General features: G+C 45.1%; 1 protein-coding gene across 2 annotated transcripts in view; it reads left to right on the plus strand.

Annotated features, from left to right (window-relative positions):
• The window catches only part of LRIG1 (leucine rich repeats and immunoglobulin like domains 1), an 87,933-nt gene that overhangs the window by 19,273 nt on the left and 52,049 nt on the right, over window positions 1–16,611 (plus strand). For both annotated transcript variants that reach the window (XM_056501254.1, XM_056501255.1), the window contains exon 2: window positions 13,532–13,603. In XM_056501254.1, coding sequence (XP_056357229.1) covers window positions 13,532–13,603 — 72 coding nt within the window. The remainder of the gene's footprint in view (window positions 1–13,531; window positions 13,604–16,611) is intronic.

A 16,611-nucleotide genomic window follows, 5' to 3' on the forward strand; every position in this document is an offset into this window, starting at 1 on the left:
TATTTGGGCACTTTTTATGGGTTCTCATAGCAATTAAAGCCTATAAACCTGTGGAGAGTGTTTTTATGTGGAGAAAAACGAGAACCTTTATCGCAGTGAAGGTGTTCATGGAAAAGGTACAGTTTATGTAATTGTATTCACGTGGCTTGATGTAAGTGTGGGGCTCCAGGAACCCACCAGAGCTAATTCCCAAGGCTGACTGCAGTATTCCTGTGCATTGGCTTCCCTCCCAGGGGCTGTTGCAGTATATTGAATTTAGTGTCATTCCATGGGGGGGCTTTTTGTTGTGAGCCTCCTTGCTCCAGACTGATTTTTTGGCTCTCTTCCCTATGGGTGTGGTTTTTTTGGTGTGCTTTTTATGTGTCTTGGAGCAGCTTTGGTGGTGGTGTCAAATTTACTGAAAAAAAGAGCATGAAATGGTTTCCTGCTGGATAATGTGATCAAGCAGTATTCTGCAGCTCTTGAAGCTCTGTCCTGGTTAAAGCAATTACACAGGACCCAAGCTTTGTGGGGATTTGGAAAAGCCTTGGTTTCTTCTTAGATTTGTTTTTTTCCTCCCCCAGTACAGTGTATTTAATGGGAAGTGAGGGCTGAGTGATATGTAGATTCAGTAGACATGTGTGTATATATATATATATATGTTTATGTATATAGGCATGTATAAAGCTGTAATTCCTCTTTTTCAACTAAAAGAGGATTGTTTCCTGTGTTTGCAGCAATACCTTCCCCACTCTGGAGCATGTGGATGGTAGGGGAGAAAGGATGGGAGGGCAGCTTGGCTCAGTTTGTGGAATTGTGTGATTGCAGAGCTCCAGGCAAATACTGACACCAGGTTCCTTGGCAGATGTGCTGTTCCTGAGATGCCTTGGGAGCAAAAGATCCTTCCTGGGGTGGTGGAGGTGCTGAGTGAAGGGAGAGAGGCTCAGTGAGTGTTAGTGATGGGTGCTAAAAAAGGTTTCACCACAAATAGTCAGATATCACATTATGCTGCCTCTGACAAAGGGATGGATGTCTGGCAGATGTGCAGAGGGATGGGACACCTCTGGTGGCACAGATCTGAGTGCAGGGCATGCAGGCATCTGCTCTGCTTTTTGGACCACATCTTGAAATGACAAAATAAAAACCAACTGCCAGCCAGAGAAAGGGAAAGCTCTGAAATGCTGTTTTCCATCAGCAGTTGGCTGCCTGGGCTCTGTGCTGTGGCAAGGGTGAGCCTGTGGGAGATAACCTGCTTTCTCTGCTGCAGCAGAATGCACCAGAGGATTAACAACAGCCAGATTCCTCTGAGGTGTGGCTCTGCAGTGCAGGCTGGACAAAAGGTTAAATTGGGATGTCATTTCTGCAGTTATTCCCATACAGCACTCTGGAGAAAGTTCAGTATCACTTAGTTAACTTCTGCAGAGCCATTTCCTGTAGGTTTTGTTAGAGAAAAGCAAGATTATGTGTTTCCATTTGCAGTAGTTATTTTCCCCTATAAAATGCATTGCAATTTATTTTTACACGAATTTGATTGGTTTGCAAAGACTTGAAGGGTTTGGAAGATCTGGGAAGGTTCTTTTTATTTCATACCTCACTCGCTGTGACAAATTGAGGAAAATGTGGGTTTTTTTTAATGTGGCTTTGCTGAAGTGTGGCCAGGCTGGGAATGAGGAGTGTGCACAGCATGTGCTCCCACACTGCCAGTCTGACCCAGGCTCCTGCTCCTGGCACTGCCAGTTTTGGGAAGCACTGGGGAAGGTTTTCTCCTGGCAGTTTGCTGCAGCTCTCTGCTCTTCATGGCTGCAGAAACATGGTGATGAATTGCACAGGGGTTCCTCCTTTGCTATGGTTTTTCAGCCATGTGAGGTGCTCTTGCCCACTTCCATCTCTCTCATGCTGCCCATGGATGCTTTGGCTTTTCCATCATGGTTCATCTCAGGATTTCTTCAATTTTCATGTGAATTGCTGCACCTTTTTCCCATTGCTGTCTGTGCTTGGAGCAGCAGTGCTTTCCACAACCCCTAACTATTCTATGATTTCCTTGAAGTGGTGACATTTATCATTTTCAGAGATTAGCCTGTCTACTCCCAAAGGGACATGGTTTGAATTCTTAGAGCAGTGAGTGCACCTGTGTCCCTCACTGTGCAGTAACAAACCTTGGGAGCACCTTCTGCATTTGTGTTTCCCAAAAATAATCATGTTTTGGAGCAGGAGTTGGTGTGAAGCCAGGAGCCCCTAGTCCTGTGAGAACTGCAGGTTGTGCAGTGAATGGTGAGCCCCTGGCACAGTGCCTGGGCTCACAAGGACCCCTCATAAGAGGGAAAGGGTATTTCTGTTCCTGGCCAAATTGCACTGTTAGCTTTTCTATTTTCAGGGCAGCCAGGTGGCCACCCACATGGAGTTTCATTTTGGGACTTTTTTAAAAAATATTTTGAGAGGCCATTGATGTAAGTTTAAGATGGCATCTACTTTGGATTGTGCCTGAATGAGGTGGGCTCAAAGTAAGAGGGAAGGACCTGTCTGCCTTTCAACATCTGTTGCTTGACTGCAGCATCCCTTCAGATAAAAGTATTCCTTGTCCTTGGAGCTGGGACTGGAGCTCCTGTGACAAATACACACCCTCTAGTGAGGAGAGAGTAAGATCATTATAACAAAAAATCTGACCTGAAATGCCAGGAGGAGCAGTATGATTCCAGTAATAATAGTTAAAAGAAGAAATTAGTTTATCCAAGTACCTTCTGAATCCAGTGATTTTGCAAGAGAGTGTGTTCTTTATTATTTTCCATAGCAAAAAAATAGGGAAATGTTCCCCTCCCAGTCCCTCTGCAATGTGGAAAGGATAAAAATCTATAGAAGGGAAAGTTTGTTCTTTAACTGAACCTTAAACATCTACATTCCCTTTGAATTAGCTGTGATGCTTTTAGCTGAGAAACTGTGCAAATCCAAGGGAGTTCATTGAATAATAAATCAAGGCATCCATCTAGCAAAGTACATCAGAGCCCTTTGAAGTAGATGAAAAAATGCCTTTCTGATCTGAAGGAGAATTGTGTGCTCAGCTTTGGTGCCTGACTAATGCTAATGCAGGGTTCAAACTCAGCTCAATGCCCCCAACACAGAGTGGGGAGCAGGAACAAATGTGGGCTCATGAGCAGCTGCTTCCCCTTGGCTCTGCCTGGAGCCCTCTTTGCCCAGGGTCCTGAAAGTTTGAGAGACCCAAAGAGCAAAAAGCTGCAACCACTGGAAATAAGGACTGGCTTTTGATCCTGCAAAGTTCTGAGATAGCAGGAAGAGCAAGCTCTTTTGAAGAATTTTCTAAAATTTAATTGCCTATAACTTTTTCTTCTGAGACTTTCTGCAGCCTAAATTGTACTGATACAGAAATCTGGCTTTGTAAGTGGAAGGAGCTGAAAACCAGCACCAATAAAAACTGTAAAGCTCTCAAAGATTTTTAAAATTGTGCTTCTGTAAAAGATGTGACATTATATGCTGGGGCAGAGTGCAATAAAGATTTTTTTACTAGCTCTCTTCACAACTTTGTAGGTTGTACAGCTGTCCCCAAGTCCCCTGGTAAAGCCTTTCTAGCAGTGTACATCACTGTAATTGCAGTGCCTCATGCACACATGCATGGGTGTGTTTGTGGTTAGAACTGCTCTGTATCTGTAAATGCACATGGGGAAGGTTGTGTACATGTGAGTTATTTAAGTGTGAATGTTCAAATGTGAGATTCTGCTCTTTGCAAGGAATGGTGAGGCTGACATGTAAAGCAGCAATAGGTTTAATTGTTCCTTCAATGACTTTGGGCAGAGACTTGAGCTTCAGCTCCATCTGCTTTGACCTTGCTCCTGTCCCAGTGGCAAAAAGCAATACAGGAGTTATGCCAAAAAATCTGAATGCTTGTTCTGAGAGCTGACCCTGATGTTAACATCAAGGTAGAAAAGTACTTTTTATAGGGCACACACAAGTTGCACACTCATACACACTCACACCTTTATTGCTCTCCATCTAGGTGGAAATGGCTTGTTCTAAATGCAGTCTTTCCATCTTGAAGGTCAATTAAACCAAGTTGGAGGTCAGATAAAAGGGACAGAACATTTTCTTCTTGGTGTATCTATTTCTGTAATGTTATCAATGCACGTGGTTTTATTTCTAGCATTTTGTTCCCAGGGCTTCCTCTAAGGCTGAACAAATTGAATCAGTTGGGTGTAGTACAGCTCCCAGTTTGGGGTTAGAAATCCATTAAATTGCTTGGTGCTTTGTTGGCAGTACAAAAGTGCTGGAAGTGCATTATGATTGGACATTGATTACTAGAAAGGAAAGGGGGTGGATGCTTGTGTAAACCACACACCTCCAGCCAGGATGGCCAGCTTAAAGTTTTTTTAGCTTAAAATCTTCAGGTTTTGCCCTTAAAATGCTGTTCTTTATTTCAGAGAAGAGCTATTTTTAAACTGGAAATGAAGAGCTGTCTGCCATGTGTTCCTCACACCTCTGGGGGATTAGAGCTGGCCCTGCACCACACAGTGCTGCCAGCCACAGGCAGCCCATGGGTAACTAGTCCTTGAGATGGTTTGAGCTTATATACATCATTCCTTTCCACACTCAAGATGTTTGGATTTGGCCAGCCTCTCAGTTTCAGCCTGTGGCATTGCAAAGTGCCAGCAGTGTCCTTGTTCTGGGAGATTTCAGACTGAGTTTATGGTGGGCAGAGCAAGGAGTCCAGCGTTGTAATTCCACTCTGGAGGGCTGCTGGGATCAGAGAGAGCTTTACTTGCACCGTGCCAAGCTGCAGAGCTGCCTGGGTGTTCTGTGAGATAGATGGGAGTCACTGCTGCCAGGCGGGAGAGCAGCAGGGCTGGGAGGGCTGACCCTCCTCTGTCCTGGCTGCTCCAGCTGGGCAGGCTGCCCTGCCTCTCCTCCTGGCACTGTGAAACTTTGCAGCACATTCAAGATGCAGAGCTCCATGTCAGTCCATCTGCTGGGAGCTCTCCTGGATGACAGCTCAGCAGATGCCCTGAGTGGCTGGGGAGGAGAGTGTCATGTATAGTGGCCAGCCAGGTGCAGAACAGTGGTTCTGTGTTCTGTGAGAAAACTTGCCTTAAAATATGGATTATTCAGTATTACTGAATGATTGACTTTGGAAGTTTTCTAAAATCATGGGAATTTCGAACAGTGTTTGAGGAATTTATGAATTTTCTCTCTCTTCTCTCTGCACTCAACTTCTAACCCACAGCTGGATTTTGCAAAATCATGTGGTGGGAGGGTTTGATTGCCAGCAGTCAAACATGTGGGTCCTCCCAAACCTCTGAAAAAGCCAGAGTTTTAACATGATTTATCTGCTGCAAGTACTTGTGAAGAGTTGCACAACTTTCAGATGAAAATATTTGCTTTGCAAAAGAAGCCATTTTTGAAACTGTAAATAGCACTTAGTGCTGATTTATCAATGTAGCTTGTTATTGTTAAAGGAGGCTAAGCAGTTCTAAGGTAGATATGTACAGTAAATTACATAGCTGTTAATTCTCAATAAATTGGTTTAATATGTGGAATACACAGTGGAGAACCTTAATTGAAAATGTCATTAAAGAAGTCATGGCCTTTATTGATTTACCAAAGAAACACAGCAGTGATGGAAGCAGGAGCAATTTGTTTGGTGACTATTTTGTTTATGAGCTGGTCTATCCAGCCCTTGCTTCAGTGGTTTAAGACACATTGCTTTGCTTTGTGGATGCAAAATCACCAATAAAGAAATTAGCTGTCCAATTAGAAAAAGATGAGTTTGGTCATATACAGTTGAGCAGTGAGGTTTTAGGGCTGTGTCTTTCTCATGGCAGTAGTTAGCACTTAAATTAAAGCAATAAACCCAGAACAAACCCTGTGGGTGTCAGGGCAGATGATGGGTGGGGTTTTGTGGGTTAAAAAACTTCCACATCCTGCTTTTCCTTCCAACTGCTTACCTGTCACAGGTAGCAAAGCAGGATTGCTTTACCTGAAATGAAATACAGTTATTCTTATTTAGATGCTCATGCCCCCTTTGAAATGTGTTTTTTCTTTGATGCAATCCTTGGAGCTGATGCCTCGGTGTGTTTTGGAGAGGATCATTCTCCTTCAGGCAGTGCAGCTTAACAGAAGAGGCAAATACAGAGAAAGATTGCTGCAATTAAATCCTGCCTGCCCTAAGCCCTGCAGCATCCCCTGTTCCTGCAGACAATGCTGCCTTTGACTGGCTGTCCTGCTGGGAGCAGAGAAGTGTGGCCCCAGCAGCAGGGTTTGCAGCCTGTGTGCCTGTGGCTAATGCTCTCCTCAGAAGCACAAAAGGCACTGTTGAATACCTTGTGATTGTGCTTCCTTGGCCTTGCTGTCCTGAGTGGCTGTGATGTCCCCAGGACACACAGGGCTGCTCATGCCCCAGCCATGAGTTCTGCTTGTTTTGGGAGGTCTCAGTCAGGGACAGGGGCTCACAGTCCTACCCCTGCCACTCACACCACTGGATCACTTTCAGATCACTTATTGAAATCTCAGTTTAATTTTTTGGAACCTGGAGCAATTGAAATACTGAGAGAACTTGAGTGGGCCAGGATCAAGCTCTGGTGAAATGAGTATCCTCATGTCTCTGCTGATGGTGCATGAGGTCCATGAGTACCTGAGTTACCCAGGTGATTTGTACATTTATTATGGAGTATTTGCATATTTGTGTGATTATGTAGACTGAGTTGCATCTAATCCTTCTGTCTTAAGAAACTAAATAGGGGCTTTTGGAGGAGATGGTCTTCCAAGAAAAATAAAAGAAAAAAGCAGACAAGAACTCTACTTGAGTTTTGCTAAGGTTATTAAAATAGGAGGAAATGGGATCCTAGGTTTTGTCAAAACACATTTGTGTAAGCCAAACAGGGCCTAAAATAACCTGACACTGCCCTGTTGAGACAATAAGCCTGTACAAATTCTGGGTGTAGGAGATGTGGAAGCCCCAGCAGCAGCTCAGTGTTACCCAGTGCTCCTGCAAGGGACTCCTGCCTTTCCTGAGCCCTGGGAGTGTGGCTGCTCATCCTGTGCTGCCTGCTGGAGTCTGGCAGTCCTCAATGGTAGAGATATTTATGTTTATAGATCTGTGTGCACCCAAAGTTGTGAGTGGCAGAGCAGAGGAGGAAGGGCCCAGAAGTTTATCCCTGGAAGTCACTTGAAGATAAGATCATTCCCAAGTTTCTCAAACCATGCCAACCACATGGTAAATTAAATTGTAGTCTGGCACTGCAGCACTTCTCAGTGATGTGGTTTTAATTAGTATTCTTTGTGCTAATGGCTGCACACATGCACTGGAGTTGGTGTGGTACCAGTTCTTTGGGGATCATGCTACAGGAATTTCCTTTAGATGGTGTCGTTGGTCATGACTGGGAGTGATTCATGGTGCAGTTTCTTAGTGTCTGGATGACCTCTCAGAGTTTGTCTTCACTGTCAAATCAGCTCATATTATGGCTTGAGGGCTGCCCTTAAGTTGACTCCCCCCTGCACATAAAGCCCCTTACATGAGCAGGCTGTTAACCCAAGGCAGTGTGCTGCTGCTGGTAATTTAACAGGGACACAAGGACAGCCTGAGTGAGCACACCAGCTGAGGCACTAACAGGACCTCTCTGGTGGGGCACAGCTTCACCCATGTGGGTGCTGTGTGGCCTCTTGTGTCTGCAGAGTCCCCTTCTCCCCAAAGCACTCAGAGCAGCAATCTGGGACATCACCTCTCTGGTACCCTGTGGTTTTGTGCTCTTATTTCCTTTTAGGAGGTGGCTCTCCCATGCTTGGTGTGTATCCTTTCTGTGCTCCATTTCAGTCTCCTGTAAGCTGGATGCTCTGCACTTGCAGGCAGCACACTCTGTAGGGTACCCCATAACAGAAATCACAAGGGGCTCAGCTTGGGCACAGTGCCTGGGAAGCTGCCTGCTGAAAAAGGACCAGGAGCTGCTGGTTCACAGCTGTCTGAGCATGAGCAGGGCTGGGCCAGTGAACATCCTCAGCACTGGTGAGGCTGTGCATTGAATCCTGGGTTCAGTTTTGGGTCTCACCACAGGACACACAGTGAGGTGCTGGAGCAGGGCCAGAGGGAGGGACAGAGCACAGGGCTAGTGAGAAGAGGCTGCAGTAGCTGTTTGGCTCATGGCAGTGGACTTTGGACCTGTCCTGTGGACTAAAGCTGTATCTTCCTGTCCTGACAGCCCATCCAGCCACCTGAGCCCATGCAATCCCTTGGATGGCTCTGTGCTTCAGCATCAGTGCTCACCTGCCATGCTTACAAGGACTCTGGCACCTCACAAGCTTCTTTAAAAGAGACATTTGAGCCTGCTTGCTTCCTGCCCAGCTGTTCACTTCTAGCATGGGCAGTGTGCTGCCTCTCTTGCTCCCCTGACTCCCATCCTCAGGCTGATTCAGCTGCAGCCATGCTTTTCATACCCACTCAAGTGTGCATGGGGCCTCCATTCCAGTGCTGTAAAGCCATCTACAGACATGTGGGAAGAGGATGGTGCCTATTCAGTAAGCTGCAGACTAGGCAGCTATCTGTCCACAGATGAGCCAGAGGAATTCCTACTGCAGGGCTCAATTGTTCTGGGCCCTCGGCTCCCTTTGTGCAGGAGCAATGAAAAGTTGTGTTATGACAACGGTTGACAAAGTGTTTAATGAAAGCCACAGTTGGCAGTGACAGGATTTCAAGCCATCCTCTTTTTCTGCAATGCCTGTCATCAAAAGGTGCAGGAGCACTTTTGATGTAATCATCTGCACTGACAGGTGAATGCTGTAAGGGTTGGAAACTTTCACCTTGCAGAACAGAACTCTGCCATCGTGGTGGTGAGCAGAGACCAGGAGCCATGTCTGTCTCTGTTCCTTTCTCTGGAGAGCCAGACAGGCACCTCTGTTTTCAACAGAGACATGGCTTTTCTCTGCACTGAGCAGAGCCAAAAGTGGCACATAAACTCCTGGTCTACCCTGCACCTTGCCCAAGGGGGCAGGACTGGCTCCTCACAGGTCAGAAAACTGATCCCTCCTCACTGGCAGCAGAACTCTTTCTGTGTGATTTCTTTTGGTAGTTTTAACGTACCCAGTTATTTACCAAGACTGTAGTGTTCAGTGATCCACAGTGCCACTTTCTCAATGCCAGCTGAAGGCAAACACTGCTTTCTTATTTAGGGACTGGAATGGCTGAAAGGACACAACAGGGCCATGCTGGTTTAACAGGCTCTCAGTTCCTGATCATGGGCATCTTAGTGGCTGGAGGGGAAAACCCTACACTGTTGGATTAGCCAATACAAGGAACACTTGAATTCTGTGATGGATAAATAATATGCAGAGCACTTTTCAAGCCAGTAAATCAGAATAAAGTTTAGAAACATCTACCAACTTTTCCTTTCCAATAGAAGCTGATAAGAAAAAAACAATCTGAATTCTAGGGGCCACTCAGTTTGGTTCTCCTCTGCCAGCTGTAACCTTCTAACCTTTGTATGATGCTTCCCTAAACTCACCAAAACCCAGGCTTTTGTCCTGAATTTATATTAGTTGACTTTTTTTTTTTTTTTTTTTTCTTTCTACAGTTGCCTTGGAGGGATCAAAATATCCTTCCATGAATAATTCAACAGAAGCATGTACCCATGCAGAGAAGCAGGCTCAGGGCACTGGGCAGTTGTGGGCAGTCCCACATTTGGGCCCTGCTACCTTCACTTGTAGGTGCCAGGAAATGGGCTCTTGGAACTGGCATAAAACACTGTAGGTGAAGCTTTATAAACTGGCTTTGAAGAGATGCCTTGAGCAAGTGCTGATTGGGGAAAGGACAAGGTTTTGGTGATGGGAGTTGATGGCTCTCTTTCTTTGAGGAAGACTTTGTGGAACACTGATGCAGAAACATTTGTTCAGCCATCCCTTGGGTGACTGTGTGCCATCATCCCCAGGGGCTCCTCGAGGGGGAATGCATTCTGTGCTAGAGGAACAGTAAAAGTGACAGCTTTTGATGGTGGGACAGCTGTGCTCTTGGGCTTGGCATCTCCAGTCCTGCACTGCTGGTCTGCTCAGCTCACAGAGGCCAGCCTGGTGGGGACATCAAAGGCCCTGCAGTGCTTCAGTCACTGCTGGACATTTGGGACCCACGCTCAGGGGTGGCAGAGCATCGTGTGCACCCATGACCTCAAGGTTTGAGCTCCCTTCTTTATTTGCATTACTGCAGCCCAAGCAAGACTGAGGCCTCATTTCATCAGCATCAGGCAAACCAAGACAATACCTACCTCAATTTTATTTACAGTCTAAATAGACAAGACAGACAAAGGGTGGCTGTGGAAACAAAAGCTCTGGAGAGGTGATGTGACATGACCCGGTCACACAGCAGGAGATGAAGAGAGCCAGGAATAGACAGAGCTTTCCTGACTCCCAGTCCCAGGGATCTCTCTATTGGAGCACATTCATTCTTTCTCTCCCTCAAACTCTGTGACTGGCATGCCAAATACTGCCTAGTGAGGGGATCAGAGTTCTGGGAAGCACATCCTTTGATTGCTAATGCTTCAGGCTAGAAATTCTTGGTATTTTAATATAAGTTAAAATACAGCTAGTGCTGGAAACTCAGTAAACTTTATTTTGGCATATCTATGTAATTTCAAGTCTCCTGTTTATTTTGTACTGGCTGTATTTCTAGCTTTCATTTCCCCACTGAATTTTGAACGGTGTATTGTACATTTAGTGAGGATACTTGGTGGTTGGAGTGAGTAGTGTGGGGAGAACTGATAACTGTGGTGTGCAGGAGGATGGAGTTCACCTGCTTTTCTGCAGCAACTATTGGAAAGTCTTTCTGTTGATGGGCAGCAAAATCTGTCTGTGCTATCTGAAGGGCCAACTCCTTGTGCAGTGACTTTGATGTTCAAATGTCCTGAATGGCAGCAGCAATAATCAGAAAGTTGCTTTGGGTGATGTTAAGCTGTGGCTGTAAAAACCTTTAATTTATGAAGATCTTTGTTTTTTCTCTTGTGAGCTTTGGAGGTTCATGTCAGTGTCACTCAGTGCTTGAGCACAGGCTAAGCCAGGGATCTGGTCCCTCTGGCAAGTGCAGGGATGCTCAGTTTTGGTGCATGTGTTCTTGTCCCTTGCTTCATAAAATAGCCTCAGCCTATTGCAAAGGAATGTGTGCAGAAGAAATACGTTACCTTAAAAAATGCAAAGTTTGGCTGCAGTAAAAGGCATAGAAATGCACAAAAACAGCTGGATTCATGCACCATCATGTCTGGCTGTATTTCTCTCTTTTAGTTTGTCACTTGAATTTCTGTGTCAGCTTTATAGTGCTGAGCCTGTAGAACATTACCTGTTGTATTTTCTCTTTTTGCCTGTAGATTAGGCAGGGACAAGCTCCAACCTGATCTTACTGTGTGGTTAAAAAAAAAAAAATAGTAATGTAATCTGTGGGCAAATTGCACTTTAATTCGTAATTGTGCTATGAATACGGACTTGGCTTTCAAACACACTGAGTTTAAACTGCAGTTTGACTTTTATTTAGATAAATGCCTTTGAGCTCATAGTGAAATGGATATCTGCTGTAGGCTGGTATTGATTTAAAGGTCTCTTGAGTGTTTTAAAAGACAGTAGGGGCTTACAGGACAGTATATTTTAAACTGAGATGCTTGGTTAGATTTTACACTCCTGTATAGCTTCAGTTCTAGCCAGCCTGTGTTGTTGATTTGGAGAGCATTCTTCCACAGCAGGTATTGGCAAAAAATTGAACATTTTGGGCAAGATGTAAGGAGCTGCCTTCAGAGCTGAGATGATGGGGAATGGGGTGATGTGAGCGCCATCAAATGATTCCCTCGTGCAGGGGAAGGCTTTGAGGACTTCCCATAAATGCATTACAAGAGGGCAGGTGATCAATACCTGCTTTTTAGCTTGAAAGAGGTGTTTGTCACTTCCTGCAAAGTTGGTAAGCTTTGTAGTCTTTCAAGTCTTGGTATTTGTAAGGCTGCTGTGAGCCTGGATGTCTCTCTGCATGGCCACAGAGTGCAGTGTGTTAGTGTGAGCATTTCAGGAGGTATTTCCCATCCAAGCTCCTGCCTTTTCTTCGTGTGTGCCTCACTCTTGGGTCATGGAGCATTGGTAAAAGTTCAGTAGGTGCCTTGATGACTTAGATCCTGTTTGGGTTCCAGACCTGCTTCTTTCTGTGGGCACAGTTTTAAAGCAAAGAAAAACCCAAACCAGGGAAGATTGGCCAGTTTTCTAGTCAGACTGGCTTGGTGGTATGAATAAGCAGCTAGGTGTTTGAGGGCTTATCTAAAATCAGGCCATGAATCTTTTGGGTTGTGTTCAGAGGTGCAGTCAGAGGGTGTAACCTCCCTGCAGAGGAGGCAGGAGGGTTGAATTTTACCCAGGGTAATATCCAAGAGCAGGGTGTGGAGCAAAACAAAATTAAAGAAGTCCCCCTCACAATTTCCTTACAATTTACTGTGGTTGCTCTTCTGCTACCACCCACCAATTTGCCTCCTCGCTCTTTAGATTACATTCTCACAGAAACATGCCAGCACTGCATACAGAATGTTGATTAAAGCACTTGTTACTTTCTGCATCATTAGTCACTGGGTCTTCATTGATCAGCTGTGTCCCTGGCTGCAGGTTTGACCTGTCCTGTGTGGTGTGCTGAAAGTGCAGATCTGGGAGGGAAGATTGCTCTTGCACTGTGTGATGCTACAGCAGGGCATGGCAAAGCTCTTGCTTGTGGTTTCTGGAGCTGGCACTTAATTGGCATTATTTTGCCTGTTTGCTGTCCCAGGCAATCCTTGCAGTGTTCCTTCCTGAAGCATGTTCAGCTCTGGGTGTGTTTCCAGTCAGGGATGTCCTGTGAGGCAGATCTCTCGCACCAGGCTGCTCTCAGATAATGCAGCACAACCCACCTGTTGTCCACCAGTGCTATAATACAAATTAGATTAGGGCTGTTGGATAGTTGGAAAGTGTTGGCTGGGGTTGTTGAGGACCAAAGTGTGTACTACTGTGTGGCTTGAAAGCTGTATTCAGTGTTTAAAAAAAACCATTTAGTGATAGACCAATTATATCATCTTGTTAGAAAACACAGAATATATTTTATATTTACACATAGTAAGTGTGCATACATATAAATGTGTATTTTGTGTGTAACACACAGTGGTATAAAAAATACTCTGTGTGAATATAGCTATAAAATATTTAGTGGAACGTTTGTTGATTGTTTCAGTTCAGACTTAATTTGTCAGGAAATATTCTATTCATCTGTGATTAGTTTTGTGGTTGTGAATAACCAATAGTAGAATAATAAATGTAATTGTGTAATATGAAGACAAATTAAAACCACACTAATCTAATGCAAAAGAGGAAGAAGCTTGGGGAGAGCTAGATAACAGTTTTGTCATGGAACTAAAGTCAATTGTGTATTCAGCAGAAAAGTGCTGCTCTTCTGTTTAAGTTCTCTTTTTAAAAAAACCAAAACCCAAACCCTCCCAGTGCAATCCAGAATAATTAAGATGACTTTGTTTTGCTGAGCAGGGTGACTGCAGTTTGCTGATCCCACTGTCTTTTCTTTTAACAGAAACCTGAGCTACAACAAGTTGACAGAGATTGATCCTTCTGCCTTTGCAGAGCTGTTGAACCTGCAGGAAGTGTAAGTATTCCTTCAAAGGTTTTAATTGTGTTTTGCCAGGGCTGCTTGTGGCTGTGAGGAAATTATATCTCGTTTCCTCAGACAGTACCTTCCTTTAGCTAAGTTGAATGAGCAGATCTGACTTAGTGTGGGGTTTTTTCCCTCTATATTGTACCTGGGCTGCTTCTTTTAAACTAATCAATTAGCAGAACACAACATCCCAATTAAAAGAGCAGAGCTGTTATTGGAAATCATTGGAGTTTGCCTCCCTGGTGTTGTGCAATGCTTGCAGGGAGCAGTTCAGCACACCTGAGCATACACACAAAGCTCCTTGCTGAAAGCATAACCCTGAAGCAAGGCAGAACAGCCTGGATTGTGATACCTGATGCCAGCCTAGCCCAAATCTCCCAGGAAACAAAGGTGTAGTGTAGTGGATAACAAAGCACTTAACTGTGTCTCCTCCTCTCTCAGACATTTGTGCTCCTTTTGGAAGCAGAACAAATTCTGCTGGAAGGGGCTAAAGCAGCAGAGCTGTCTTCTGCTCTGCTGGGGAGAAGAGGAGCTGGTGCAGGTCTGGGTGGCTGTGCCAGACCCTCCTGCTGGTAAAAGAGACTTGTTTCAGGGCACTGTGGGTTTTCCAGGCTCCTGGTCTCCTGAAGGCTCAGCAGTGTGACTCAGAGAGGGGCTGCACTGCCAGCCCTCCCCAGGCACTCCTGGAGCTCTGATTTTGGTGGCTGCAGCTGCGGGCGGTGGGCTGAGGTACTGAGCTCGTGTTTGCCTGGTGAATGGCTAAAATACTTGAGGTTTGGGCTCTGTTTGAAGAGCTACTGATGCCTCATGGGAAGCTGAAAAAACATTTCCTTTCAGAAACAATACTCTGCTCTATCAAGCAGTTTCTCTTGTCCTGTGTCTGTTTTCATTAAGTGTTGGCTCTGGGGCTCATGGAGGGGCCAGATCCTGAGATTCTGAAATAGGCAAAAAGTGGAATTCTCCCTGACTGATGCCTGCTGGATTGGGCTGTGGGGATTAATGTAGCATCTCTCTCCTGGCCTGATTGCCCCTGGCTCCTTCTGTTTACATGAATAGTGGGGACTTGCTGGGAATCATGACTAAGTGAGGAATGTATACTGAAGTGACTGCAGTGCTCTGAAATCAGCCCTTCACAATCTGTAGAGAGAAAGTGATGTGGATCACTGCCTATAGGATCTGTTTTCTCAGCTTCTCTTTTACCTGTGCAAAGCCTTAAATTGCTCTGTGCTTAAAGAAGAGAATTGCAGCCCTGATCCCATGAGACTTTATAATTATCCTAACATGACTGTGGCTTAGCAATAGCTTTTATTCATGGAAGTGCCTGAAGGTGTGTAACTTCAGGGAGCATGGGGTGGGAAATGAGTGTGGCTTCTGATTCCCCAGGTGAGGAATTCCCTTTGACAGGGTGCTGCATGTATATAGGGCAGGACAAGCCCTGCACTGAACAGTTAAATGCTGTAAAAAGGTGTCAGGGTTTCTGGGGAGATAATGCAGCCCACAAAGTAATGGGTAGATAAGAGCTGCTTGCTGTGTCAGAAAAACAGGGTTAGGGAGCAGAAGAGTGAGTAGGAGGGAAAGGGAGCAGTCAGAAATGGGAGACAGGAGGGGAGGCAGAAGTCTGGAGCACAGCCTGGAAGGCAGCTCTGGGAAGTGTGAGGGAGAAGCTCTATTAAAAGCCCTATCTACTAATCTTGGTTGCTTTTGAATAACAGCTAAACCACAGACCACTGAAATAAACTTCATTTCACGAGGAGAACCACATCTATATTGCCAGAGCATCTTCTTTCTGAGGGCTTTTTTTTAAGCACTTTACAAACATTCATGAAATGAGCATCATGCTGTGGCATGTCTCAAGAGCTAGTCAGTGTTTCTCTGTGCATGCTGTGCTGGGCAAACCAAGGCACCCTCAGGGAAAGAGATTGCCCCAAATAATAGATGTATTGATAAGCCCTGAAACCTCCCATGATGCTTCAAACATGCTGTCTGTGGTTCCTGAGCACTACACAAGGCTTGAAACTCTGTGTGTGTCTCCCCATGTGAATAATTAGTGTGATATATTTTGAAAACATTTTGTTTTCCCTTGATTTAAAGAAAATATCTGCAGACCATAAGATTTAAACTTCATACCTTATCTTTGATGCTCTGCTTTGCTTTACTGAGATTGTGATGAAGTCATAGCTGTATTTACCTTATACTTTTCCCTTTCCCTGAGTTTAGGCAGTTGTTAGTGTGGTTTGTTTTGGTGGCCTTCATGAGAAGTTTTTTAAAAAAAGTTATAAGTGTGCATAGGATGAAATTTAGTGGCTCAAAGTGATGCAAAGCCCACTTGCTCTGAAATAAGTGGTGCAGGCTCAGGGGGCTGGCCTGGGACATTAATCTCCTTCAGGACACTTGGTGGTTTCATCTGATGACAGTCCCCTGGTGTCCATCCATTCTCATTTGATGGATGGATGGATGGATGGATGGATGGATGGATGGATGGATGGATGGAGGGTGCTGCTGTGGGTGCCCTGTGGTTTTTTCTGGGGTTTCCTCAGGTCATATGGACAATGCAACCCACCCAGCTGATGGTTTCCTGGCTCTCAGGCTTTCCAGGCTCGTTGGTAGCAAAACAAGTAGTAACCACGCTAAAATTCCTCTCCAAACAACTCACCTTTTATTTTCTAAAGTGCCTTTCACTGAAGGCTCTGGAGAGCTGTGCTATTTTTGAGCAGGCTCCATTTCAGCTTGACACCAGCCTGGCAACTGGACTGTAAATATTTTATAGGGTGGCCCCCCCTCCTCTGCCTCAGCATCCAAGAGGGTTTGTGTCGTCAGGGGTGAGGGCTGGGGAAGGAGACTGAGAGTTTGAAGTTGTTGAGACTGGCTGTTCTGTTTTGAGGGGTTTTCTTCTCCTCCTTTTTTTTTTTTCCCTTTTTCAATTCCTTACATAGGGAAAAAGGGAAGATGAGTGGGAAATCCCAGGCAAATACAGAGCTTGGCTGTCTCCTCTGTGTCAG

The sequence above is a fragment of the Oenanthe melanoleuca genome, chromosome 12, assembly GCF_029582105.1.
Source record: "Oenanthe melanoleuca isolate GR-GAL-2019-014 chromosome 12, OMel1.0, whole genome shotgun sequence".
In the NCBI taxonomy this organism is placed as follows: domain Eukaryota; kingdom Metazoa; phylum Chordata; class Aves; order Passeriformes; family Muscicapidae; genus Oenanthe; species Oenanthe melanoleuca.